General features: G+C 40.8%; 1 protein-coding gene and 1 long non-coding RNA gene across 4 annotated transcripts in view; one reads left to right on the top strand and one right to left on the bottom strand.

Annotated features, from left to right (window-relative positions):
- The window catches only part of LOC120407587, a 62,726-nt gene extending 51,464 nt beyond the window's left edge, over positions 1-11,262 (top strand). Inside the window, exon 4 of the long non-coding RNA XR_005600121.1 lies at positions 9,908-11,262. This is a non-coding gene — a long non-coding RNA (uncharacterized LOC120407587). The remainder of the gene's footprint in view (positions 1-9,907) is intronic.
- The window catches only part of LOC120407584 (methylthioadenosine phosphorylase), a 62,204-nt gene that overhangs the window by 1,602 nt on the left and 33,759 nt on the right, over positions 1-26,843 (bottom strand). For 2 of the 3 annotated variants that reach the window (XM_039543282.1, XM_039543284.1), the window contains exons 4-7: positions 25,257-25,424; positions 12,003-12,105; positions 7,683-7,922; positions 5,073-5,195 (exon numbers count right to left, since the gene is read on the bottom strand). In XM_039543282.1, coding sequence (XP_039399216.1) covers positions 5,073-5,195; positions 7,683-7,922; positions 12,003-12,105; positions 25,257-25,424 — 634 coding nt within the window. The remainder of the gene's footprint in view (positions 1-5,072; positions 5,196-7,682; positions 7,923-12,002; positions 12,106-25,256; positions 25,425-26,843) is intronic. The other variant, XM_039543285.1, reaches the window with a different exon arrangement.

The following is a 26,843-nucleotide window of genomic DNA, read 5'->3' as shown; positions in this document are numbered from 1 at the left end:
ATTGTGAGCCTAGTACTCAATAATTGCAATTTTCCATATGTACTAACTGGTGATTGTTGTTACAAATCAACTCCACAAAGTACTAGATTAAAATGAATACTTAGCTTTAAAAATTAAAGTTAAGAAAAGTCCCATATTTGGGTACTTGAACTGTTTTAAAAGTAGCATATTGGTCAGACCCACTGGATTTACAGAAATCTATAAGTAAACTTAATCCTAAAATTCTGAAAATAACAAAAATGCTAAAAAAGAAAATGAGTTTTTGCATGTTCCTTTAACGTATGTAAAAAACCCCAAGCATCAGAAAATTGAAAGTAATGAGAAACGAGTGTTTTCCTTAAGATAGAATGCAGTGAATACAATGCTCATGAAACTTAGGGACGGGACTGTCCTGGGCCAAGCTGAGCATCAGAGTCTGAGAGATGTTGAGCACTCAAAATATCCACTGAGTTAAATGGGAGAAGCTCGGCCCTTTTGGACCCAACTCCCTGATCCCGTAGTAAACCCTGCCGGGAATCCCATTTCACACGAGTACTTTTAATCGCAGACTTCATTGAGACTGCTCCCAGGAATGTAGTTACTCATGTACATAAACTTTAGTTGGATTGGAGCCTCACATGTGTAGTGAATACGCATGTCACTTAGGGTACAACTAAACACAGAAAAAAAAAAAAAGTTAGCTAGGAAACACATTTTAAAGCCCTACTGCAGACAGGGGCAAGCTATATTTTAGCATGTGTTAACTGGTTAAGGAGATCCCTAAACTCTCACCTACTATCCACCATGATCTGCCAACATGTTAAAATACAATTTGCCCTGTATATAATAGGCCTTTGAAATGAATTAGTTAAAACATCTAGGCAAGTTTGTGTGGGTTTTTTTTTTTAAATGTACCCAAAACTCAGTGGGGCTCTGCATGGTGACTGGAGTCTGTTTGTGTGGCACTCACTGCAGAATCAAGGCGTTTGTGTGAACAGACTTCCCTACATGTGCTCTAGAAGGCAGATCAGTCTTAACATGAAATTTCGTTTCTATCCCAGTACTGAGCCTCTCTCAAGCCAAGACTACAGTTTAACACAATGTGACACAACCAGCATTGTGCTTTTGTGTTGAGCCCAAATGACACCACCATTGATTGTCACCTAGCCCATGAGTTGAAACTCTGGTCAGCAAAGAGACTCTCTGTCCAATGTTTTCCCTAGACAAATGACTAACAAAAGATAGAAGATCATAGTAACAAACTCAAACTACCTCATGGATATGCTAAATAAGGAGCAAGTCTAAACATGCATCAGTCAAAGGGCTATTCATGAGAATCAGCTGAGCTTTCGTTCGCTAAACATAGCTATGTAGGGCTCTACATAGTTTACTTAGCTTTGTTACTGAAGTATCACAAACACAAGATCTGTTTTCAAATCAAGAGTCTCCCATCATTTATGCAACTGATTCTGTGTTTGGGCTTACAAGTTAGTTAACATTTTGGTATTTCCTGGCACAAACACAATGACATCATCATGTCCTGTTCTGGAAGCCTACAGGCATTCTATCCCATCTGTTCCTTAAAGGAGAAGCATTAGTACAACTGCTATATAGGCCTTCAGAGAGGAAATTATCATTAATAATAATTTATGAAGGCTATTAAATACACTGAGTCTGAAGCAGGGGTGACTCCTAGTTTGACTCTATACAACTTTGATAATATATAAAATTGGCCTGTAGATGAGCTGTATGCAATGTTATTGTAGCAATGTTGGTCCCAGGATATTAGAGAAGCAAGGTGGGTGAGGTAATATCTTTCACTGGACCAATTCCTGTGGGTGAGAGAGAGAAGCTTTCAGGCTGAACAAGAGCTCTGTGTTCACTTCAAAAGCTTCTCTCTCTCATCAAGTTGGTCTAATATTTCCGCACCCACCTTGTCTCTCTGTAGATGAGCTGACAGTTAAAAAACAAAAACAAAACACTCACATGAAACTGTTAAAAGCTCATTTTTTATACCTTAGGACCTCCAACCTAAGGTTCGCTTTCTTTCTCACTGAGGAGAAGACAGGGAGGGTGCTCAGAGATATATCTGAGAGCAAAAGACAGGAGAACAGCCAAGAGATGATTGACAGGGTGAAAGATGCTATGCTGAAATCTTGTCACAGGAGTAAGAATATTTGACTCAACACCTCTGTTAAACACTGCAAAAACTTCTACTAGAGGAGGCTGGCCCATGCAAACTTCAGCTGCAAGATGTGGGGGCCGGGGAAGGAGAAAGAGGCAAAGGCCTCCCTGAGTAAGTTTCCCCACCCACAGTAATGAGCTAAGGGAAGGACAGTGGGTGAGGGGAGGTGGTGTTACCAGTAGGGGTTGAGGGCAAAGAGTCTGAACCCAATCTCATGCTTCTCAGAATTGCTGTTCATGGAAGCAGACTTTTTACAGCAGTCCATAAGCACCCAGCTGCTGAAGCATGAAAGGGGTGGTTGTTCTTTCACCTGTGTAGCAAGGCCCCAGAATACCAGCTGGGATCTGGCACGTGCTGCCACTTTGTTTTTAGTTCAAGCAGGAAGAGAGGACAGGGGCAGGAAAAACAAATGTAATCACAAAATAAACTGCTGACATTTAAAGGGGGCAAACAAGAATTTACATGGAAGAAAGCTTTGCCTAGCTCCAAGGTAGGGGAGGGGATTTTTTAAATGTATGGTTCAATTATAACATAGACCCAGCGTATCTCTGTCCCTGCTCCATCCCATAATTGCTTCTCTCCCTATCTACAAACAATAAGGCCCAATCTCAAATGTTATTTACCACTATTCAGTGCCTCAAAAATCCTCATCCTCCTCAACCTGCAGACTTTCCGACCACTTTCCCAAAGTGCCCCTGGCCTGGCACAACTTCTAATCCTCCTTTCACCCTGTCACCCTAACTTCCTTCCAGGACTCCAACCCAGCAACTCCTCAATTATTCACATCAGGCAATTCCCTATTCCTGAGCCCAGCCCCATTAGTAGCTTCCAAGCCCCAAATTCCAAAAGCTACTCCCAGTATCCTTTTCTCCACTCCTTAAACACTCAGACCTGACCACAACCAACAAGGGAAAGACTGGAGCTTCATTGCTCAGGGCACAGGGAACCTCAGCTCTCTGCAGCCAGCAGCACTGCCCCACCCTGATGTACGAACTGACAGGACAACCCCACATCGGACACCGAAGTACACAAAGGGTACATCTACACTGCCATTAGACACCCGGGGCTGGCCCATGTCCGCTGATTCGGGCTCACAGGACGCGGGATAAGGGGGTAGCCACCAATCAACCTTCTGCCCCCATCCCAATCCACAAGAATCATCTTTAGGGGAATAGACTCCATGGCTCTGGGACCCCGGACATCTACACCGCAATTAAACAGTCCCTTAGCCCGAGCCAGCTGACATAGGCCAGCCATGGATGTTTAAGTGCAATGCAGACATACCCACGGTGGCCACGTGAGGTGGCAAGACATGTGACTGTGAACTTGAAAACGTCTGTGGGTCAAAGAGGTCACTGGATCATTTTTAATTAAAACAAAACAACCCAAAAAGCCTACAATTTAAAAAAAAAAAAAAAAAAAAAAAAGAGAGAGATGGAGTCAGTTTCCCTGAGGATGATTTCTGTGGATTGGGATGGAGGAAGAAGGTTGACTTTGCTGACTACCCCTTCCTCTACCTGCATCACAACATCCCAAAGACTGCAGGAGGGTGAAGCGATCCAGCTGGCCTCCTACAGAGGTGTTGGGAGGAGGGGTCAGCATTACAGGAAACTAAACTCCCCTCCCAGATGACAGAAAAAGATAAAGCGATATTGGGGCTTATCAAGGCTGGAGCAGGGAAGAGGTGAGCCAGGGACCCATCCCATGGTGTTGGATTGTAGCCATGTGAACCTACCCTACGGTCAATTCAAAGCTTAAACTTGTTTAAGGATTCATGCTTGAGTTTTGCCTGAGACAGTGTGGCTTTGAATAGATCCAAAACATGAGGAGATGTGAGTCTTCACTAACTGGACCATATGAAAACACAGATTTTTAAAATAACATTTTTATTGGAACTTCACATTTCAAATGCTAAGGGAAGAGCACAGTGGGACCCCTTAAAGTGCAGAGACATCAGCACTCAGCGACTGGTCTCGTTTACTGTCCCCAGGCCTCCTTCCCTTACACAGCACCACTCTCCCTAACACAGCCTCCTTCCCCAATACTCAGCCCTTCATTCCTTCAGACCACCACACATACCTGGCTTCCCTCTGCTGCCTGCCCTTCCCAGCCCCACTCAGCCCTCTGTCCCCCTCAGCTCCTCTGACACCAGAAAGTAAGGGAGTCAAGAGGAGTCGGGAAGTGCTTGTGCATAAGGAAGGCATGGGGAGGAGTAGGAAAGAGATCAACATTTTAACATCCGAGACAAAGATTCTCTCCTCTAGGCAAAGGAATAAAGTGACTGGATGAAACTGAGATGCGGAATTTGCATAAGCCAACCCTGTATGTTTTTAGAGTGTTTGTCTGAAATTCTCTCTCCATAACACTTCAAAAAGATATTTCCTTTTCACCCTAGCAATCCTGCTTTGTGCATCTACTGTCACAGTGCCAGGGTGAATAGAATTCTGAACAGCTACACTGTTATCCTCATGTTACCGAATGAACAACTTTCCTTTTGCAAACTCACAAGTGCAATTAGGTTTAATCCTTCCCATTTGGCTCAAAATTATTTTGAGCTCTCCACTGAATAGAGATGTAGGTCTGTAATGTGGAGACTCATGCAGATTTGTACTTTTCCCTGCTATAGGAGTACCACAGCTTTAATACATGTACTGCAGATGTCCCTCTACTTTTTGAAATACTTGCTGTAAAATTGAGGCAAGCTGTTTGCAATAAAGCTTGTCAAACTCTGTAATGAACCTTTCTCCCCTGGTGACTTCATTGCATATTGCAACTTTGTTGAATAACAATTTTTTTAAACGGTGTTTTCAGTAGCAGTATCGTGGGCCATTCAATTACAAAGCACATACTTCTTTCCTTCCCCTCTCCCCCACATCCCCCCAAAAACCTGTTCAAATATTGTGCTTACTTTCATGTTATGCAGTGTTTCTGTCCAGTCCATGGAACCTATTTGAGGTATAGCAGTAAGAAGTATGCTTGTTGCCTTGTTCGCATTTTCTTTCAGAGTCTTTAAAACCTTATCCACTGAAACCTAAAAATACAATAAAAATTACTGATTTTCTCAAACTAGTGTGTAAAATAGATAATGTTCCACAAAACTCAATTCCTAATTAAGCAACACCCTACATCCCCTGTACAACTGTTTTAGCTCAGAACTGAACACATGAACAGAAACAAAAAATCCTCTATACATTTTAAATTGAGATGACAACATGCCACAGAGGAGATCTTTTAAAAGAATCAATAGTGTATTTTTTTGTATTATTGTACAATGGGGGAGTGATTCTACAAAGTCCATAGTCAAGATACCTCAATGAAACTGTTCACCAGAGTAAGGATTGAAGGACCTGGCCATTGGTGTGGAAATGGTGACATATGTTGACTCTAGCCATCTTATGCTTCATAACTATAATACACCTGAGCTGACGCATCTGAACAGAGTGAGACCTCTTGCCACAGAATGTTTGAAAATATAAAAAATGACTCTTTAGACAAAGACAACCTGAGAGAGCGGCTATTAAGTTTTAACTGTGGGGAAAATGTCAATGCTATTCTCAGGGTGGCATCAGCGGCTTTAAATAAAAGGCTGCAGTGTGGTGATTTTCACAGCATCAGTAAAAGCTTCAGTGTTCTTTGTGAGGGTATAACTTAGATTTTAGTGGGCCATCACTGGCTGAAATCTTACTGTATAATAATGGACACTGTAGGCACATAAATATTTTCTGTCTTCAAAAATGCAACGGACGAATCTACAATATCCTGACCGTGTCTATCTCACAACATGCATTTTATGTGACTATCAATGCGGAAAGCAAGTGAAGGTCTTAGGGATCCATATCCTCGCTGCTGTTTGCCTGCATCTTTGTGACACAGCTGTGCACAGAGAGATCAATATTGCAGAAAACTGTTTCAATTTTGCAACAGATTTGTTCTTTCCAGATCAAACCTATGTTAAGATAGAGATAAGGTTGAGAACACATAAAAGTAATTTAGCATAAAATACACTACAGGGGTGTTGTAAATATCCCAAACACAAGCATTGCAAACCCAGAAAATTCAGAGTTAAGGTTAAACTTGAAAGAAATACAAATATATTAAAAGGTATGGAAATATACAGTTAAGGAACCAAAACAAACTTCTGTCTAATAATGGCATCCTCATGGAAAAAAGAACCCAAATCCATCTTTAAAAATCAGTTGCATTTAATCTGGGACCACATACACCATTTTGCATTTATCATAATTGTATGGTTATCTCAGGGCATCACTACAGGACAGCAATAAGATACGTTAGCCATGTTGTAATTTTGTTAATGCTACACTGTATTCTTCATATATAGCAAAGATATTGAATCCCAACTTCAAATGTAATAAAACAAACACCATCCCTGCCCCCCGCAAAAACAAAAACTTAACTATTGAGCTTTGGCCAGCACCTTCATAAATGTAATAAGGACAAAATTCTGCTACTGATGCCCTCCCTGTGACTTAAGTGGCAGCTGCACACACACATCCAATAGAAGATCTGGCCCTAAATGTTGATTTTCTTTCATAGATTTAGAATCATCGGAGTAGAAGGGACTACAAGGATCATCTAGTCTAACCCCTGCCAAGTTGCAGGATTTGTTGTTTCTAAATCATCCAAGACAGATGTTTCAAGGCCAGAAGGGACCACTGTGGTCATCTAGTCTGATTTCCTGTAAAACATAGGCCACGGAAGTATTTTTGTATCAAGTCCAATAACTATTGGTTGAACAGGATGGTCTCTTTTAAAAGATATTGAATCTCAGATTAAAGGCAAGTGATGGAGAATCTACCAATGTTTAATGACACATTTCCAGTTTGGAATTATCTAATTTTCTGTATAAATTATTTTTTAGATACACTTGCTTTCTGGCCAAAACCAAAATGCCCCCCAAAAGCTAGGAAAGATTTAATATAAACATAAAAAATATAGAACCAGCAATTTTACACAGTTGCTTTGGCCATGTATTAACTAATATATACAACTGTCTGCAAGTCCTACAGTTGCTGCTGCCATTTTCGGTGATGACTAAGGTTTAACTGGCAAGCATTCTTCTGGTTGTTCTTGAATCTATGACATGAGAAAAGAGGTATAAGAACTAAAAAGGATGTGTGTTTTTTTGTGGAGAGCTCAAGAGACTAAGGACAAGGTCAGTTACAGGAAAATGATGTCACAACTGGCATTATACACATACTCTGATTCACACAATAAGAGGTGAACTGTTTTATTCATGATAAGAGAACTTTATGAAAGGAAAAAGCAGGGATATTGGGCTCAGTCCTGCTCTCACTAACACTTCAGTTATTTCAGAATAACTCCAGTGACTTGGAGTGAATTAGGATATAAACTGGTGTAATTAAAAGCAGAATTTGTCTGGTATAAAAGGGGCTACTGTGATTTCTATCAAGAACTGTATAACTTTATGCACTTGCACTACATATAGTTTGCCATAATCTAAAACAACAAGACCAAACAAAACAGAAGCTTCACTCACGGCTTCTTCATGCTCCTTCCAGCAGTCATAATCTGTTGCCATAGCAATACTTGCATAGCAGATTCCAGCTTCTCTTGCAAGAACCGCCTCGGGAACTGTGGTCATGTTGATAACATCAGCCCCCCAGTTGCGAAACATTAAGCTTTCTGCCCGAGAACTGAAACGTGGCCCTTCAATGGTGATCATTGTCCCCTTTGAGTGGCACTTGATCCCATGCTTCTTGGCAATCTCCATAAGAACCTTCAAAAATATTATCACAGAAATAGCACATTAACCACCACCCATGTGAAGCCAGCTATTTCCTCATGCAAGAGAAGTAAGTAAAGAACAAATATCTCTGTCTAGCGTGACACTCTTGTCTCTCATCTGAATAACTTTCACGCAATAAGCCTGTCTTTAGACCAGCAGTGGCCAAACTTACTGATCCTTGGAGCTGCATACAATAATCTTCAGAAGTTCAAGAGCCGCAAGACTCACAACCTGTCCCGCGAAGTGGCACCTGCCGGGGCTCGGGGCTTTATCCTTTCAGCCTGCTGAAGCCCTGAGACCCCCTTCCCTAACCCCACCACCCTGCCGCAGGGCAGAAGCCCTGAGCTCCCTCCCCCAGTCTGGTAGGGGGAGAATAGGTAGGGTGTGGGGGGAGGGAAAAGGAGGGGAAACTCCGCTAACCGCACCTTAGCTGTAAAAGAGACGCATGTGGCTCGTGAGCCATGGTTTACTATGAATGTGAGCCTAATTTGACAACAAGTGTCAAACGAGGAAATCCACTCCCCCCTTCAGCTTCCTTTCGCAGGGATGAAAACAAATAGTTCTGCTGATGAGGACAGGATCAACTGTGTTTTAACATCCACTGTTGGAAAGGGGGCTAAATATCTGGATGCCTGCTCTGCATTGCTGCAGTGGGAGTTGAACTCAGATGATCCAGTTTACACCAATGTTTCTAGCATTGGGTGAGAAGGCCAGGAAGCAAGTGTGTTTGATATGCACTTGCTTATAGTGAGACTTCTGGTCAGAACAAGTCTAAACAAGGTGGTAGTGGAAATGCTGGTGGCCAATTTACACTACCATTACCACCATTGCTCCCAAAGGTGGAGCTGAACTGATGATAACAAGGGTGGGAAATTTTAAGAAAAGTCTAGTGAAGACAAAGCTTAAGCATGTGGGGGAGGGAAGTCTGGTGGAAATTTAGAGAGAAATCTATTGATTTGGAGATATGAGGGTTATATCTCTGTCTTAATTCCCAAGCCAGTGGCTAAACTGTATGTTTTGACATACATTAGATGTTGGTCATTAGTCTGTGCAATCCTGACCAGGAATGCTTTATCAGTTCACTTTTACTATTTGTAAATTGTTTCCAGTGAATTCCAATCTCTGAACTAGTATCAACAGTCAGAGAAAATGATCATTCCTTTCTCATTCTGTATTTCAGGGCAACGTCTCTTAATTTAATTTCTGGATTTACAGTTCATAAAAATTTTGGAAAGTTTCTTTTTCTCTGATATTTTTGGTAAATTTAGTTGTTAAAAAATATCTATGAATTACATATCCCAGTTGTTCCATCCAGCCACAACACATTTACAGTTCTGGATTTTTGTCTGGTTTTAATTATTACAATTGGGTTATGAGAATTATACTAATATAAACCTTTGGAGGGGTTCTGATGACATGCTAAGCTCCAGGACATAGATCTAGCATATTATGATAAAATCAGAACTTGAAGAAAAATATCTGGATTGCAATAAAATTATCAATCTTTAATGTTATAATCTAGCGATTTAACTGCAAAGAGGCCTAGATTCATCTATTTTTTTTTGTTTTGGAAACAGTGATGTGGTTCCATCAGTGACGACTGTGTGTGTGTAGAACCTCCCTTTTGTTATTGCTGCTCTAAGAAGCAACTTTAGTCACTTAGAAATACTATTTTTGTTAATTATACAGAAACAATAACTATCTACAACGATGCAAAACGGTAAGAAGAGCTAACAGCTCAGCACTGATACTTGAATATATTAAATGCTCTGGACACACACCGAGTCACCAACTTAGTACTTTATTGTTTCGTCTGCCTTGGAATGGTAACGGAGAGCATGATGACTAAGTGGGTTGAAAGATTTTTAGAAGACTAATCTGACCATAACTTCTGTAAGTGATTCTGTGCTCTCTGTGTATTTCATTCCTCAGTGACTCTTAACATGTATCTCTTTCTTCATTTTCCCTCTGCTCAGATGGAAGAACGTTCCGGCCCCACTGAAAAAAGGCACTTTTAACCATAAACAAGCTCTTCCCTAAAACAACAACACTGAAAAGAAAAGCAGCATTTTCTATTACTTGTAAAATAGCACACCCTCCTCCAAACAGAAATCCCAACGGTGCATACAATAAGAGCTGCAATATTTAAAAAAAGTATAAGAATAGCCTAGTCTCCATCCTTAAAAGTATTAAATAAGTCTGTTGTAATAATTGAGTCTACAAATTTACCATGTCTGTGAGCTCAACTTTAAAAGTAAGTAAAAGTTCATAAGATGTCACAATAACCTATAATGGCAAATGCTGATGGGAAAAGGTACAAAAGGGAGAAAGACTGAATCAGTCTAAACAAAAAGGCCTTCTGATGTAACTCAAGGGCTGTGTTAAGATCATGCTTGGTAAAGAGGAGGAGCTGACGACCAAAAGTTATGTTGTCCATCAGTTAGGTCTAGTATCCAACATACTAGGGGATGGGCAATTCCACCTATCACTCCCTTTTGGGATCCTTAAAGGAACAAACTTTGGGAGAGAAAAATTGACTCTTGGATCAATTTTTACCATCATGGCTGCCACGCCCACTGTCTCCTGGACCCCAGACCTTCTTCATCCTAATCCTGAGAAATGTCCTGAGCCAACAGGGCCTGAGAGAGGCAGATGACATCGCCACCTCCACCAGTTCCAACTGAATCCTGAACATCATCTCGAATGTGAGACACCCCCGCCCCAAAATGCATCCTTTTTCCTTCCCTGCCTTATTTCTGTCTGTCCTATCTCCTTCCTTTTTCCTTCTGTCTAATAAAAGTCTGGCTCAGCTAGCCAAGACGGCATATTTTACAATATTGCTATAAGCCTGTGACAGAAAGAGGCAGATAAAAGAAATGCTCTAAAGAGCCTGATGCTGGTATGAGTTTGCCAGGTCTCAGAGTGGCTAATACGACAACGTGCTGGGACTGTGTTTTTCCAGCAGGGAGGTTGCACGTGAAAGTCAACACCAGAGACAGAAGCTACATTTCTATCTTGGCTGTTTTCTCTCTCTTTCCTTTGTGTGTTTGTCTTGGTTTGTCTTCTTAGGAACCTGGATTGGACTTTAACATCATGACCAATAACAACAGCTCCAGCCCATCTCAACTAGCTTCTCTTTTCTTCAAAAAGGACAATTATTGCCATCTTTAATACCATCTAAGAGACTGTCAAACACGGTGGCTTTTCCTTATACATACTCTCCAGTTAAAGGAAACAAGAAATGTTATAATGAAAGCCTTCTTGAACTACTTTACATTTCAAATGCTTTAACTGTTTTTCCTTCTTATCTTGAATAAAAGGTTAAAAAGGATGTTTAATGGTGTGTTTGCCATGATACTAAGCAGGCTAAGGTTTCTGTATACCAAATGCTGAACCTTGTTTAAAACTGTTTAATGACTGGGTTATGTTAACACCTTTAATTCTTTGGGCCCATATATTCCATCAGATTAATACAACAAGCCTTCATCCTGCTATGCCACATGCTATACATGGGTAAAGCTGCTTGGACATTGTGTAAGGAAACAAGTGCCACATTGGTACCTTCTGTGAATGTTATGTTGTTATTTTTAATTATTTGTATTGCAGTAGCACCTAGCAGCCCAAGTCATGGACCAGGACCCTACTGGGCTAGTGCAGAACATACACAGTACAAAGACGGTGCCTGCCTCAATTTTCTCAATTGCCCACAATGTCATTTCAATGGATTGGTACTCAATAACTTACAAGCCTTTCACCCCCGTGAAAGTCCCTGGGGAAATCCAGGTTGCCAAACACTTTCTTAAACTAATGACTAAGCAATCGGCATTCTTTTTCCTGGAAGACAGAACCTAGCCTGACTTTTTCCATCATTAAACCACAAAATCTTTCATTTTCATGCCTCGCAAATTCTAACTTTATTTTTAATTTGATCAAATACCTGAGACACAGGACTAGGGAGGCAGAGACTGCATCTGGATTACGGAACCACTTAGTTAGTCTATAGCATTATAAACCACAAGGGATGTCCAAACAACTTGTAAATATTTGATTTTTCTTACGAAATCCACTAACCTCTCTGGTTTTGGTGCAAAATGGCTCAGCCATTGGAATATGACATACTCCTGGAAGATTGGAATAGCACCCATCGTAAAAAGTGTTATGTCTTTTGATAGTCCTGGAAAAAGAGAAGAGCATATTTAGAGATAGAAGCAGCAGGAAATTCATGGATGCTGAACGATTAAGTTGTCAATTGATGGGGAAAGGGCATGAAAAATCATGTTAATAAAGATCTCCAACACTATTGTTTACCTGTTTTGCCCTGATATACATCTTTTGAAATTGTGGTGGAAGGGAATAAAGCAGTACTTCTAGCAGTATATTATCAGTTCATTATAGAACATTAAGTTCAGTCAAATGGAATCACAGTATGAATTACTTCTATAAAGAGATGACAATCAATTTTCAGTTCTTAACAAATTTCAGTTTGAATTACTCATAAATGTACCAAAAAAAAAAAAAAGCACCAGTCACCTTACACTGAACGAATGGGGCACTTTGGGGAACAAAACACGCACAAATTCAACCACAGCAATAATGAAATTAAAAGTCATCCTCTCTTCTCAAAAGAATCATATCCATGTCCACAGCTTAGAACGCAAGAACAGCTGTACCGGGTCAGATCAAAGGTCCATCTAGCCCAGTATCCTGTCTACCGACAGTGGCCAATGCCAGGTGCCCCAGAGGGAGTGGACCTAACAGGCAGTGATCAAGTGATCTCTCTCCTGCCATCCATCTCCATCCTCTGACGAACAGAGGCTAGGGACACCATTCCTTACCCAGCTTGAAACTGAAAGAAGACTTTTCCCATTTGAAAAGGTGATCCCCACCCCCCACTCTCCAGATGGGAAACTGCTTCCCTGCACGAAAGTAACCAAACGTGCAGCTCATCACAATGCAGAATTGTCCATCACTAACAATACATATTCTTTCCATTTTGCCATCTGTCAGAATTGTGACTCGGACATCATTACACCCTCATTGTGCTGAGTCCCCGCTGAACAGATACAGAAATGGAGGCACAGGGAGCTGACGTGACTGCCCCATGTTCACACAGTGAATCAATGGAGAGCAAAGAATGGAACACAGGTGCCTCAACTCTCTCTCACGTGTCATAAACACTAGACCATTTTTCTTTAACTTCTTTAATTCTCTCTGCCTTTTGAGTGACATGGTTTAGCTGTACTCCTTCAAAACACATGGGGGAGGGAGAGAGAGAGAAAAGGAAGGGACAAGAGAGAAGGGCACTTGTAAGAGGATTTGTGTCCAAATCTCCTAGTAAGCTTTGAAAATCCGACTCACAGTTAAGGGTAAGATTTAGTCATGGAAGTCGCAGATTCTGAGACTCTACTGGACTTCTGTGACTTCTTTGGCTTCAGCTGGGACTGTGCGCTCCTAACCCATGGCAGCAGCTGGAGCCCGGGCTGTATGTTCCCCCCACCCCCTGTGGCTGCGGCTGTTGCCGTCCCCGTCCCGTGGCTTTGGCCGGGACTCTGCCCCCCCGTTGCAGTGGGGCTAGGGCTGCCAGTCCCTCTGCATGGGGCTCCAGCTGTCAGCCCTCCTCCACGGTTATTTTTAGTAAAAGTCAGAGACAGGTCACAGGCTCCCGTGAATTTTTGTTTATTGCCCATGACCTGTCCCTGACTTTTACGAAAAGTAACCGAGAGAAAATCTTAACCTTACTCATAGTGCACAAAAGGTGCAATAGATGCTTAACATACATGCAAACTAGGCAGGCCCCTGCCCAAAGAACTCAGATAGGACAAATTACAAATGAAGTCAAATTACAGAGAAAATGTGTGTGGGGGGGGAGGGGAAAGGGATATAATACAAAAAGATAGTTTTTAATATTTAAATTTGACCCTCATACCTAACATTTTACTATTTGTTGACTCTATGCTTGCCTAGTATATTTTTATATTATACATTTTCCCTCAGAAGACAGAACTCTTTTTATAATTAAACCACAATGTTTTTTTACTTTTCATGCCTAATAAATTCAAAGCTTCTTTTTTAATTTGGTCAAATGCTAGTGACACAGGAGTAGAGAGGTGGAGATTGTATCTGTATTCTGGAAGCACTTAATCTATTATTGCATTATAAACAACCGGGGCTGGCCAAACAAGTTTGATTTCTGTTATGAAATCCTCTAACCTACTCTTTTTTAAATAATCATGGCCCTGATCCTGCAAACACTTAAGCCCATGATGACATCTTTGCAGGATCAAGGCCAACGCGATCACAAGTAGAAACATTCCTGGAACTTCTGATGAATGGAGAGTTGGTATCTCTCCTTGCTGGACCTAGTTCAAATTTAATAAAATGTCTTATTTTGAAGGCAATGGGAGTATTCCACACTGAAAGTTATGCGTGTGCACATTTACATGATTGGGGTCTTTGTGGGTTGAGGGAAAGAGGGGCTATGTTTTGTTTTGCTTTGTTTTTGTGACATTTCTCCACTTTCTGGAAGTAAAAAGAAAATGGGAAGAGAGCAAGAGAAAAAGGACAATATTTTTGATAATGCTATATTTGAAAAAATTAAGGTTTGTAAAGAAGGGGGTTTCCCTAACTGGGTTTTTAAATCAGATGTAGGAAATAATCCCTATTCAGGAAGGGTGCTTGCAACTTTAAACATGTGCTTAAATCCCACCGAAGTGATGGGATTTAAGCATATCCGGAGAGTTGAGTGTGTATGTTCCTAAATAGAGGACATATTTAGCCACATATTGTAGTGCTTTCCTGAGTTAGAGGAATAATTTTTGACCATATTGTATTGACTCCCCACTGTTTCACCAATCCTATTTTAAAAATAAAATAATAATAATAATACACACACACACACACGGAGAGAGAGAGAGAGAGAGAGAGAGAGAGAGTGTGATAGTTAACATTTTTGAACGAAAGCACAACAAAAGCCATATTTGTGAACAATACGGAAGATTTTCTGCAAACTCTCACAAAGCCTAAAGATTTAATTGAGAATGATAGATTCACACAAGATTTCTCCTCCCTCATAAATCCCTCGGTGCCTTGCCACCTCTTTTTCAGTGGCACATCCAGTGTTGCAAGTGTCTATTGTGTATGTTGTCTGTTTTGCATAGTTTGATGGCTAGGCTTTTTGGTTTAAAGAGAAGAATTGCTGGTAACTGTGGGAAATCACTCATAAACACTGCCCCTGTGCAGCAGATAGAGGGCCGAAGTTTGAAGTCCTTCCTCAATCGTTATTTGAGCAAAACTTCTTTTGCACAAGGGAGGTTTTAAAAAAATTAAATAAGGGCTTCAAGACTTGGCTCATAGTGCTCGCTCAGCTGTTATACAACTGATTCTTATCAGTTTTTCATTTATATTTTAGCACCAGGATTTTACTAAGTGGTGATGTCACTTAAGTTCTGGTTTATGTTAAGAGGGGAAACCAATATTTGAACAGTCAGTTTCTAGTTTTTCTACTTGTCTTTAAACACTTGCATGAACAATGATGTGTGCAGAAAACTTTGTATTATTAACATTGTTTATAAAAGTCTCTCCTCCAAGTTACCAGTAAACACTTTTCTAAAAAGATTTTAAATATTAAATTCCAGTGGCATGGTTTATACTAAAGTAGGCTTGAAGAAAACATTTTCAAGTTTAAAAAGAAGTACTATTCTCTTCAATATGAAGCTACTCAACAGCAAGACAGGTTGGCAATTTAAATTTATAAGCAAAACTGTACACACTACATGAAATGTGTCAAAACAGTAACATAATTTTCTCTTTATGGGATAAAGGAGGGGGGCAACCAGCTAATTTAAGATCACATACTCGTCTGTGATTTCCCTGTGTCAAGTGTCTGCTAATGAATTATTTAGAATGGGAGGAAATGGAAAACTACATAATCCTCTTCCTGCTTGATACTAGTTTAGACATTATTAGCCAGTCACTTTCACTTGAAATGTGCAAATCCCAGACTGCAGTTTCTTGCTTAACATATATGAACTCTATTTCTCCCCTAGTTGTGGCTCATATGCCAAAGGTTACAGAGAAACCTTACCACAGAGTTTCAATATAGATTCAAACATGTGGGAGCTGTTACCCCGGGGATAGATCGTGACTGTATCTACTCTGAGCATGTTTCGCACTCAGTGTGTCACAATCTCCCTCCCCGTTTCCCCATTGTTTCAAGGAAGGAATAAACTGTGCTGGGTTTAATGTCTGATGTGCCAGGCACGTGGGTGTGTGTAGGGAGGGTGGGGTGGGGAAGAAGAGCCAAGGTGCTACCCACCTCCTCTCACCTACTTGTACAGAGGGCAAGAGGGGGGGGAAGGGAGGGGGAAGAAATAGAGTATCTCTACAGAGCCTCCTTCCCCACCTACCCTGCTACCTATGATGATGTGGGTAGCTGAATGGGAATGCCTTATGGCCTCTTACTTACTCCCTTCTGCAGTCCCGATACCCAAGCCACAATTTGGTCTTTTTAGCATTATGGCTCACATACACTTCGATCAGTGGTCTCTTATCTGAATTACAGCATTTAAATGTGTTCTCTTTAGGTGTCTATCTCTTTGTGAAATATATATTAGTGTTCCTTTTTATCTGGCTGACTATTCACCTGCTCTTTTTTAAGACTGAATCCTAAAGGAATAATTGATATTTTCTTTGTTATGTGGATGCAGTTAGTTAGCAGAAGCCGTTTGTTGAATTAAATTAATTATCTGAATAATTGCTAGTCAGCATTACTACCAAAGCACTTGTGATTGTTTCATAACTACGCTAATTTGATTTTTGGCATGCTCCTTTCTCCAGCTCGAGTGATTACTACAAGGTGCACGGACAGATTTATAGGCACAACAGGATTTCAAGTTATGACTAGTTGTAACGGCTGCAGATATTGCCAGACAGTCTGGAATTACCTGTAACCAAATAACAAACAGTTACGGCAAAAAAAGTCGCTATGCAACAGTGGCACCACATTACCCAAGAGAACTGTACCCTGTTTCTCTTTTCTCCAGAATTGTATCTACCAATTAGATTTCTAATTTTTTGTTCTGGTTTTCCTGCAGAGCCAATGCAGCTATGGTAAGAGTGAGTTGGACTATATTCTGGTTTCTACCTCATCATAAGACAAATAGTCAATAACTACGTTCCTGTTGTGGAATCTTTGAACTTATGACGATGTAAGACCCAAGAAAGAATAAGGTTTGACTTTCAGGTCTAGGTCAAGTCTGCATTAAAAGGCTGAAATTAAACGAGTGAAATTCACTTCACGTGTATATAAGGCCCAAGTAACTGAGGTTTATGGGGACGAAATCCATTCTCTCAAACTGTCTCCAGGAAAGGGAACAGCAGTGTAAACCCCTCACCACCACTACTCCAGCCACTTGCACAGAGTAGGAAGGCTGAAGAATTCAGGCAATCATGGATCCATGGCCTTCTTTCCTGGCTTGCCCTCCAGGGTGTTATGTGGGGCTGGTGCAGAGGCCCCGCCCGTCTATGGACTAAGAGGGTGTGCAAACCTGCCCTGCTGGGCCACTCTGCCTGTGTCTCCCCTTACGCAGCCCTATCATTTGATTTAAGCAGAGCAGCAGGCTGACCACGGGGTTAATGTACTCTGAGCGAATCTGATATGGAGTCACTGAGGCACAAGAAACATGGAGCCTGACAATATTATTTTTACAGTCATTCTTCAAAGTGAAACTGTAAATCTGCAGACTGGCTGAGAGAAGTAGCCTTTGCTAAATGTTTCCATTTTGTATGGAAACTTACATTTTTCTTGTAGTGTTATATCATATCACTAGGCCCATGCCAGTGGTCAAAATTTGAGTAATCTAAAACCACTTCACTGTGCACCCAGTTCCATTAAGTCCACCTCACTTTCTCCTTTCTTCCTCTACAGAGCATTACTAGTAACAAAGTGGCAAAACTAAAATTCATTATGAAAGCTAATCCTGGTGCTCAGTTTTTTTCTTTTTTGTGGCATCTCGGTTCTGTCTTTGGGGGCATTAAGGAAACCCCACCCCAGCCCCAGTCAAGAAGCTCCTGCCTTGTAACAGTCTCAGTAGCTAATTTCAGTGGTACATGTAATACAGAGAGTTCGAGGAACAAAACTGACGAATGTAGAAGCAGCCTTTTAATGTGGTAACACCCCCTCTCAAAAGCTTGCTTTGCATACCTTCACCACTGAGCTTTCCAGTGCAAACAGACTGCAAGTTGCATTCTCATCGCATTTTTACTAACAGCTCTCCGCAACAGGTGGGACAGAAACCTGCACAGTGCAGTGACTGAGGCTGTCACAAACGACAGCTTGTATCATCAAAAGAACTCTGCCAGACTTACTTCTGCCAAAGCCAATGTCTATTAAAAGGGTGAGGGTGGCGGTCACTGCCTACAAGGTGGTTTATGGCTCAGGTGGGGTTTTTGGACAGAAGCAGGGAGAATATCAGGGAGTTATTTCATTACATTTATAAACCAAAAATCTTTAGTTTCTACAATTGCACACACACAGAAATAATCAAAGGCAATACAAACATTTTTAAAAGAACTGGCACTTTATTTATAAAATTACATACAAAAAGGCATTTTAAAAGAATGTTACTTAGGTTGCAAAGTCAAGCACTCAAAAGTTAAGAAAATACTAAATTTACAGTTGCCCATGCAACCTTAACTCTGCCCCCCTCTTGCACATGCAGCCTGGGCACTGCATAAAACAGGGGTCCTGTAGGAAATATATTATGTGATCATGTAGTTAAATAAGGGGCCTGAATTAAGGTTGTGCAGACAACAGCAAATTTAGCATTTCCTAGCTTTCAGTTGTTTGAGTTTCTTTACAAACAGTCTATTTGTATGTAATTTTTTTTTTCTGGAAATGAACAAAGATAAAAACAAAATTTGATATGTCCAATTTAACAGCCACCCCCTTGAGCTACAGCATGAACTATATTAACTGGCAGCAGCAGAAGGCTGTTATCCGGGGGTGGGGGGAGGTGGGCTGCTGGCAACATGTGCTAGGTCCAGAGGATGCTTAGGTGGATGTCAGTCTGGTGTTCTCTCTTTCCTACTCTAGGAGGGTGGGGGCTCCTGCATCATGTGGTGCCCCCCACAAGATGGGGCAGGGAGGTAGTAGGGACTGCTGCTGCTGGGGCCAAGTTAGACACACTTCCTGCTCTTTTGAGACCCTGATCATGATTGTACATGAGTCTCTGCAATCGTGTGTCTGAGCAAAAGGTCTTTACCCATGTAGTCATAGTGGGACCCTGTAAAGAGAAGCAAAGCAAGAAGCCTAGGAGGAAATGAGAAAATCCCTGTGCTGTTATTTGTACCAACAATTGAAAGCTAATTTATTATTTATACAGTGCCTAAAGTTTGCTAGGCACTTTACAAAGCAAGACAGACACAGTGCCTATCCTGAGGAGTTTATACTGTCTCACTTTTAGGCACGACAGAATAAGTAAGAACAATGAATAATAGGGGGGAGGAAAGGAGAAACAGCACCTGAGTTACAACTGTAAGATCACACGGTTACTTGGACTCATTAGGTGGACGTTTTGATGGTATTCACTTTTTTTTTTAAGCAGGCATTCAAGAGGGAGGAAGAGGTGGGACTAAAATTAAGACGACTAGAGAATGAGGGATAGTTAGGGATGTGGGGTTGCCCGATGGGTTAGGACTAATACCGATGTCCCAGGTAGCTAACAGGAGGAAAATGGAGAGGTGACTGTGAAATGAAGATGTGTAAGAGTGGGAGAAAACGGACAAGAAAGAAAGAAGGTGGGAGGACAGGAAAAGGTGAGTATACAAGAGCAGGAAGGGAGTGGCAGAAAGGGTAAATGACAAAGGGGATAGACAAAATGTGGAGGTGAAGACTGAAGAAGTAGGTCTCCAAGGGAGCTGGGAACAGGGAGGGCTTGGGGCAGGGTGGGGAGTGGAGTGGGTAGAAGTTTCCTGCTGGGGCCAGGGAACAGCGAGGGGTGAGACAGCAGGAGAGAGAAGTGTGCAGCCAGGGAAGCAGGTACTTGCAGAGGCCAGGGGAATGGGAGCTGCTGCAAGTGAGAGTGAGTGACTGCAGCAACCTGCTCCCAAATCGCCTAAAGGAAGGAGCAGGTGATAAAAAAATCACATGACTTGTGATAAATTTGTAAGAGTTGGCAACACTGCATTCTAAGCAAAATGTACATAAATGAGCTACAGCATGACCTGCAAATACAGGAAACAATTGTTCAAAAAGGGCTCCTATCGGGTTCAGTCACTTAGACACGCGCTATATTTAAAATCACACTGGTTTCAGTTTTCCAAGAAACAGCACATTGTACAAACAAAGGCATTTGGTAAGAGGTTCCAATTTAAAATGAATGGCACTGCAGAAAACAAGCCTAGACATGCAAGCATTCAGCCTTAACAGGCAGTGTAAAACTGCCAGAAGCTAGGCTAAAAGAACAACCACCTTTCCCACAGACAACTCTTAAGTTGCTAGAGGATGAAAAGCACAAACAAAAAGTTACACATGCAGTACGTTTACAAAATGTTGGCATTAAATACACTGTTTTTTTAAAACCCTTCCCCTCCCCCCCAATATGCCAAAACATTCTCAGTTTTTTGTTTTTGTTAAAAGCTGGAATGGCTAATCAAGAAAGCAGTCTGCAATGAAGGGGACTCTTTGGAAAGCAAAGCATTGTACACATTACACCTTCATTAGGATTCCTGGGAAACCAGAAATGTTATTAGCAACCCTTCTTTTTTTAAAACACTCCCTGGATTTGTTCCACTCTCTTTCTTTGACCTTTGTCTCCATTTCCCTGCCTGTGCTCCTATCACTTGACTGTACTGCTCTCCACTTGGTCCCTCTGCTGCACAGTCTCACCACTGTTCTGCTTCTGCAAGAGAGTCTTTTCCTACATAGCTCCTATCTACAGCAGTCTTCCTGCATCTCCCCATCTTAATCCAAATCTCTGCTGATTTTTTTTCTTTTGCAGATGCTTGAGTTTCATGTGTGTGGCGGAATACACTGCTGTATTCACACCCTACACACTATTGTAAATAATGTGTGTACAAAATATGCCTTGTAAGATATCATTTGAAAAGTCATAATTCAATGGTCAATAATATCATGGTAAAATGTAAGCAACTACATTATATTCAAAATTATGAACAGAAGCCGAAATAATAACTGAAATGTGTTTGCTGATAGGCTGCTGGAGTCAGACTTGCTGGACCAGGATTATGGCTATACACAGACTTTCAGACCTGCATGCTGTTAGACTATTTGTGAGTGGCCCAGGTGGGAGCTACAGTAGCAAAGCATGATAAGGCACCCAATGTTGCAGGGACAGGGTGACACAATCTCTCACTGGTCTGGATTGTACCCCAAAATGTCATAAATTACTCATTTGCTGTTGGAAAAAAAATACACAATAATTTCACAGCCATTATCCACTGATAGAGTAAAATCAGCATCTTGCAGCAAACTGAACTTTAGTGGCTCCTAAACACACCACAGAAGTGTTTTCGGTCAGCATCAAGAATAAAAATCCATCCATTCATCAGCACACCTCTATTGGTGTCTAGTTAACCGAACAGAGCCAATGAGACCAAGTAGTCAGAGACAAAAATAGATACATGGTGAAAATACACTGCCTTTGACCCCTGAATCACTATAAACAATAGCTCAAGTAACATTTCTTTAAGCAAATGTGCTGCTTGTCAGAAAATAATATGCATATATATACAAACTAAGTATAATAAAATAATAATAATAATAATAATGCCCAATTGGAATCAAATGTCAAAAATAGAAATGTCAAAGTTTGTGTGTGTGTGTGTGTGTGTGTGTGTCTCTCTCTCTCTCTCGCCTCGTCTCCCTCTCTCAAGTCTTTGCTTGAAGAAAAAGCCAATAAAGAAACCTCAGTGAACCTTGCACAAGTGGGTCATAGTAAATAAGGCACCTGGCTTAACAGATAGAGGGATACAAAATATCCCTCCAAGATTCAAAACTCTTTAACTCTATAAAACAGTCTTAAAATACCTTTCCTGTAGCATAAGTCACATACAGAATACATGACAGTTTGAGATGACCAAAATGAATCATTCCTGGCCTCACCACTTGTAAGAATTACACAACCCAAAAGTCATCACACAGAATCCTAAAGCTGCATACCCCTGAAGGAGGAGCTTGCTGTACAACATACAAAACTAATGTTTTGTGCGTATGGGGGGGGGGGGGGTGGGAAGGGAGAATTGAGGGGGGGAAATGTGTTAAATTCAGACAATCATATTTTCTTTTGAGTCAGCCAACCAAAATTTACGGATCCAGATTGTCCTTGAAGAAGATAACGTTAAAAAATCCCTGGCTTTGTCTCAACAGACTCCTGTTCAATCACAAGTAAAGCAGAATTTTGAGGCCTTATTCTTGAGCACAACCAAAGCAGCTGGACAAAACTGGCAGTCTATCTCCAGCGATGCCTAGCGCTAAAAAAAAAAAAAAACTTGCCAAAATTCTTTCCACTTTTAAAGCGTTTAGAATTTTATAGACAATTCAAATAGGCCTAGTTTCTGTCCCAATTCATAATTTAACAAAGCTCAGACCTTTGTCAAGTTAAAAACAGTTTATAAAGATGAAATTATTATTGCTTTTGCTTTCATTATTTTAGAGATAAGCCAAGTCTGCTACTCCCAAAAATAATTCTAAAGACTTTCTTAAAGAACTTAGTACTAACTCTCTCCTAGAGCTACTAGCACTGCAAGTTCACGTTCATACACACAATTATTACGGACTTTTCTGTGTAGGCTTGTGAACGACACCCACAGAAGTCAATAAGAGCTGTGGATGCTTAGTGCCTCTGAAAATCAGGCCTCTTTTATTTAGGTGCCAAAATATGACATGGGTGCCTGAATTTGAGAACAATGGCCTTGGTTGCTTACTTTTCTGCCTCAATAAGATCTGCTAACTTGGTTGTCACTGTATGCATGTTTAACAAACATGCACTCAGGACAGATGTAGATATCCAAAGTAAAACCTTGGATCCATTTACCTGTACACTTTGGGTTCAGAACGTTGTGATTTGGGCCCATTTCTAATACAGATAATGCTCTCCAAGATCAGGGCTGGTGTTACAGAGACAGGGATTGGTAACCAGAGATGGGTTAACTTCATCTGTTACAGCCTGTAACATTGCTCCTTTTACATATGATGGAGCATCCAGCATGAGAAAAAACCCTACAAATGAGGCCCAGGAAAGAAAAGAAGTTATAAAGAACGGCTGTATTGAAATGCTCTCAAATTATTATGTTTGCTTCAACATTCAGCACCTTGTAGCAAAGTTGGCTAGTGGGAGAAAACCCACTCTTTATTTTAGATTAAAAAAAAGATACTATTCCAAACATTTGATTTCCTTGCAGATTAATTCTATAGCTTATGCTTTGTACTCTTTGTAGTAGATACATTCAGCATTGGGTAGGCTGGCATTTGAAATGCCAACTGTGTAATTCTCCCATACATTTATAAAAACACTTGGCATATAACTTGACTACATTCACCCACAATGATCAAAACCACACCCTCACCACTGTCTTGAAGATCCTCTATTATTCATACAGGGTGTGACTGTAGCTCATGTTGATATGCCTGAGCTAGCTTTCATCTAGCTACTATGGCTAAAAATAGAGTGAGGACACAGCAGCACTGGCTGCAGCACAAGGAATTACCCAGGGTTCTGGGCGGGCCTGTACAGCCCGCTCTGAAGTCTGCGATGCTGCAGCTTCATCAATAGTGGTACTCAAGCTAGCTAGATCAAAGCTTTCTTGGGTATGCGTACACAAGCCACAATCACACCCTGTGACAGATCTCCAGTCAGGCACTAAACTTTAGTTTTACATGGTGCAATGGACCACAAAGTTGGAGGCTTTAAATGAAAATAAAGGTTTCATAACAGTGCCTTTTAAGTAAGCCATAACTCATAACAGAGCACAAATCACCCTTGAAGCCCACAGTCCTAGTGCAGCCTCACTATTTATTACTGTAAATGTCATATTTCCTCCCCTTAAATAGGTTTGTGTTGTCCCTGATTTTTGGGCACATACTTTGAAAGCCTGTGTCACATAGTTGGGCACAGAGAGGCCGAGAGCTGAAGGGTAAACATTTAAAGTCTCCTTTCATCCAAACAGACACCTCTCATCTGATAATTCATGAGCAACAGGTAAAATAAACTAATGAAGTTTAAGTCACAGGCTGCTTATATGTTCATTTCTACAAGCAGAGTAGTTAAAAACTAAGAAGAGTCAGAAAAGGAAAAAAAAAGTCTACTGCCAAGCACAATCTACTCATTATTACATTACGTTTGGGTTCATGCTTCTAAAAGTCCAGGAGAGGAAGAAGAATAGAGTTGTGGTTTTATCTGGTAGCAACATGGCCAGATTCTCATGTCATATGTGTGCTTCCCATTCCTATACAGCTACTGCTTCTGTGTGCATGAACACAGTAGCTCGTGTTTTTAAATGCATGTTGCTGCAACCCACACATCTGATACAGGAACTGAGCCTTGGCAATGAATTCTAGTTATTTAGATCTTCACTGTTGATCAGTGCAGATTAAGCAAACCTATTTTTTCTTATTCTCAAAGGGGCCTTGTCCATACCTAGACTTACACAGCCAAGAAAGCATTGCTTCAGGATTTCTTCTAGTGCACACAGTATACCACCTAAGACAAAACTTCAACAGCATTTGAAACAAAAATACAGGTTGTTTAATGCCTTTAATAAAACTCTTCTTTTGCAAGGGCTGCTATTTGAATGCAATAATCCTGGTGAAGTGCCTAATCCCCACTCAGTCAATTCACTTTGTATTTTTGTGCCTCAGTTCCCCATCTGTAAAATGGGCATAATAATTCTCCCTTTCTTCAACCTTTTCTCTCTCGTCTGTTGGACTGTAAGATATTTGAGGCATGGGCTGCCTCTGACTAGGTGCTTATACAGCACCTACCACTGTGGTTTTGTTGGGGCCTCTCGATGCTACTATAATACAAATAATAAAGTAATCAAGATGACTTCCTCCAGGAAATGAAGTCAAAAGCCTTTCCCCATCTCATAAGAATTTCCCTTTTTGGCTCTGATACCGAAGACTGCGACTATTGACTGTTATCATAGCATCCAGGAGCTCCAGTCATGAACCAGGACCCCACTGTGCCAGGTACAGTACAAACACAGAACAGACAGACATTTCCTGCCCTAATGAATTTACAATCTAAGTTAAAAGCAAATGTGATTGGATGGCTCTGCTTTACAAAACACATCGTGTTGCTTCTTTACCTGTCAATGAACTGGTCGATCATAACAACATCTCCAGGCTGTATTTCTTCTCTTAATGAACCACAGGCGGTAGTTACTAAGATATGAGTACAACCCTCTTCTTTCAATGCCCAGATGTTGGCACGGAAGTTGACATTTGTGGGCATAATAGTATGATGTCTCCCATGCCTGCAAGGGCAGAAGTGGGATGTGAGAAGAATAAAATAAAATTAAACAAACAAACAAAACAAACAACAAGCAGCCAACCAGGAGTTTAGGAAAATTAATTTGCCTAGCAAAGCTACAAATGGAACTGTATCATAACTTACACTGTTGTCAACTCTGAGGACTTTATCATGAGTCTTGGGATATTTGGTGTTTTTCTTAAAGTACCAGGTCTTGGAGTCATGTGAATGTGAGAAGTTCAGCTTTCACTTTTTAAAAAAGAGTAGTCTCTAGCTTTCATGGTTGTACAGAAAAGCTTGAAAATATGACCTGAGTGCACCCTAATGGTAAGAAACCCCAGAAGGTAAATAAAAAGTACCCAAACTTTATTATTTTTTTAAAATCTTATGATTTCTGAATACTTGGGGTTGACACTACTGAACTTCCCATGTACTGTAATCCATTTATAGGATTTACTTGCACAAGGTCCCACACAAAAATTCTGTCTGTAGGTTCCATTCACTTGGCCCCCATTGTTACGTTTAGTATGATGTGCCAGTGCTGTTACCAGAAGAGGGGCTCTGTGATACTGTGGTATTCTCGCTCTCATTCCTCTCCAGCACCGGATGTGCTTAATTTTATAAATATAAAGGTTATTTTTCTGTCAGCATTATGACCACCATCTGGGATCTGAAAGTCAAGCTGGGTTCTTTCACCTCTTACATCTTCACTATTATAAATAAAAGTATGTAGTAAAGATAAGATTCTGCACTCAGAATAAAACCAGCAACGTTTGATGATAAAATGGGCAGAAGAGTATCCACCTCACCCTTCCATCCACAGCTCTCACAGAGTCTGTAGTAGTAAGATAAAAAAGTTAAAGGGGGGAGAGGAAGTTTTAATACCCCACCCCTCTCGAAAAACAGCACAAACATGGTATTTCCTCCACTCTCCATCTTTTCAAATCATGGTGGGGAAGATGTATGACATTCAATCTTTCCTTTTTTCTTTGGAAGAGGATACAACACTGTCCCTGGGGCTAGGTCTACACTAAAATCTTACATCCGGGTTTGATAAACTAGTGTCTAAAATGGCTTTCCCAGCCTCTCCAGAATGGTAGTAAACTCCATTTTTAGATCATCACATGGCAGTCAAATACACTACGTTAAAAAGGATATTGAACGCTGCTGTCCACATCAGTCCAGACAATCAAGTTCTACACTGACTGAGGTATACGGAGCAGTCGTGTTTGATACTCATTGTCTAACGAGGCAGAAGAAAAATAATATGGCGTACACCCAATATCAGGATACGGCTACTAAGATTTTGTTGTTATTGCTTGGTCCTTGGGAATCCTAGTGTATAGTTTTAAAGACATACAGAGAAGCATAATTAGACACACTATAAGTTCCAGTTTGCATGTCTGTATCTCAGACAACAATT

Source organism: Mauremys reevesii, linkage group 6 (assembly GCF_016161935.1).
Source record: "Mauremys reevesii isolate NIE-2019 linkage group 6, ASM1616193v1, whole genome shotgun sequence".
NCBI classification, from domain to species: Eukaryota; Metazoa; Chordata; order Testudines; family Geoemydidae; genus Mauremys; species Mauremys reevesii.
Note: the sequence above shows the minus strand (reverse complement) of the source record. Positions and strands in the feature narration are given on the sequence as shown.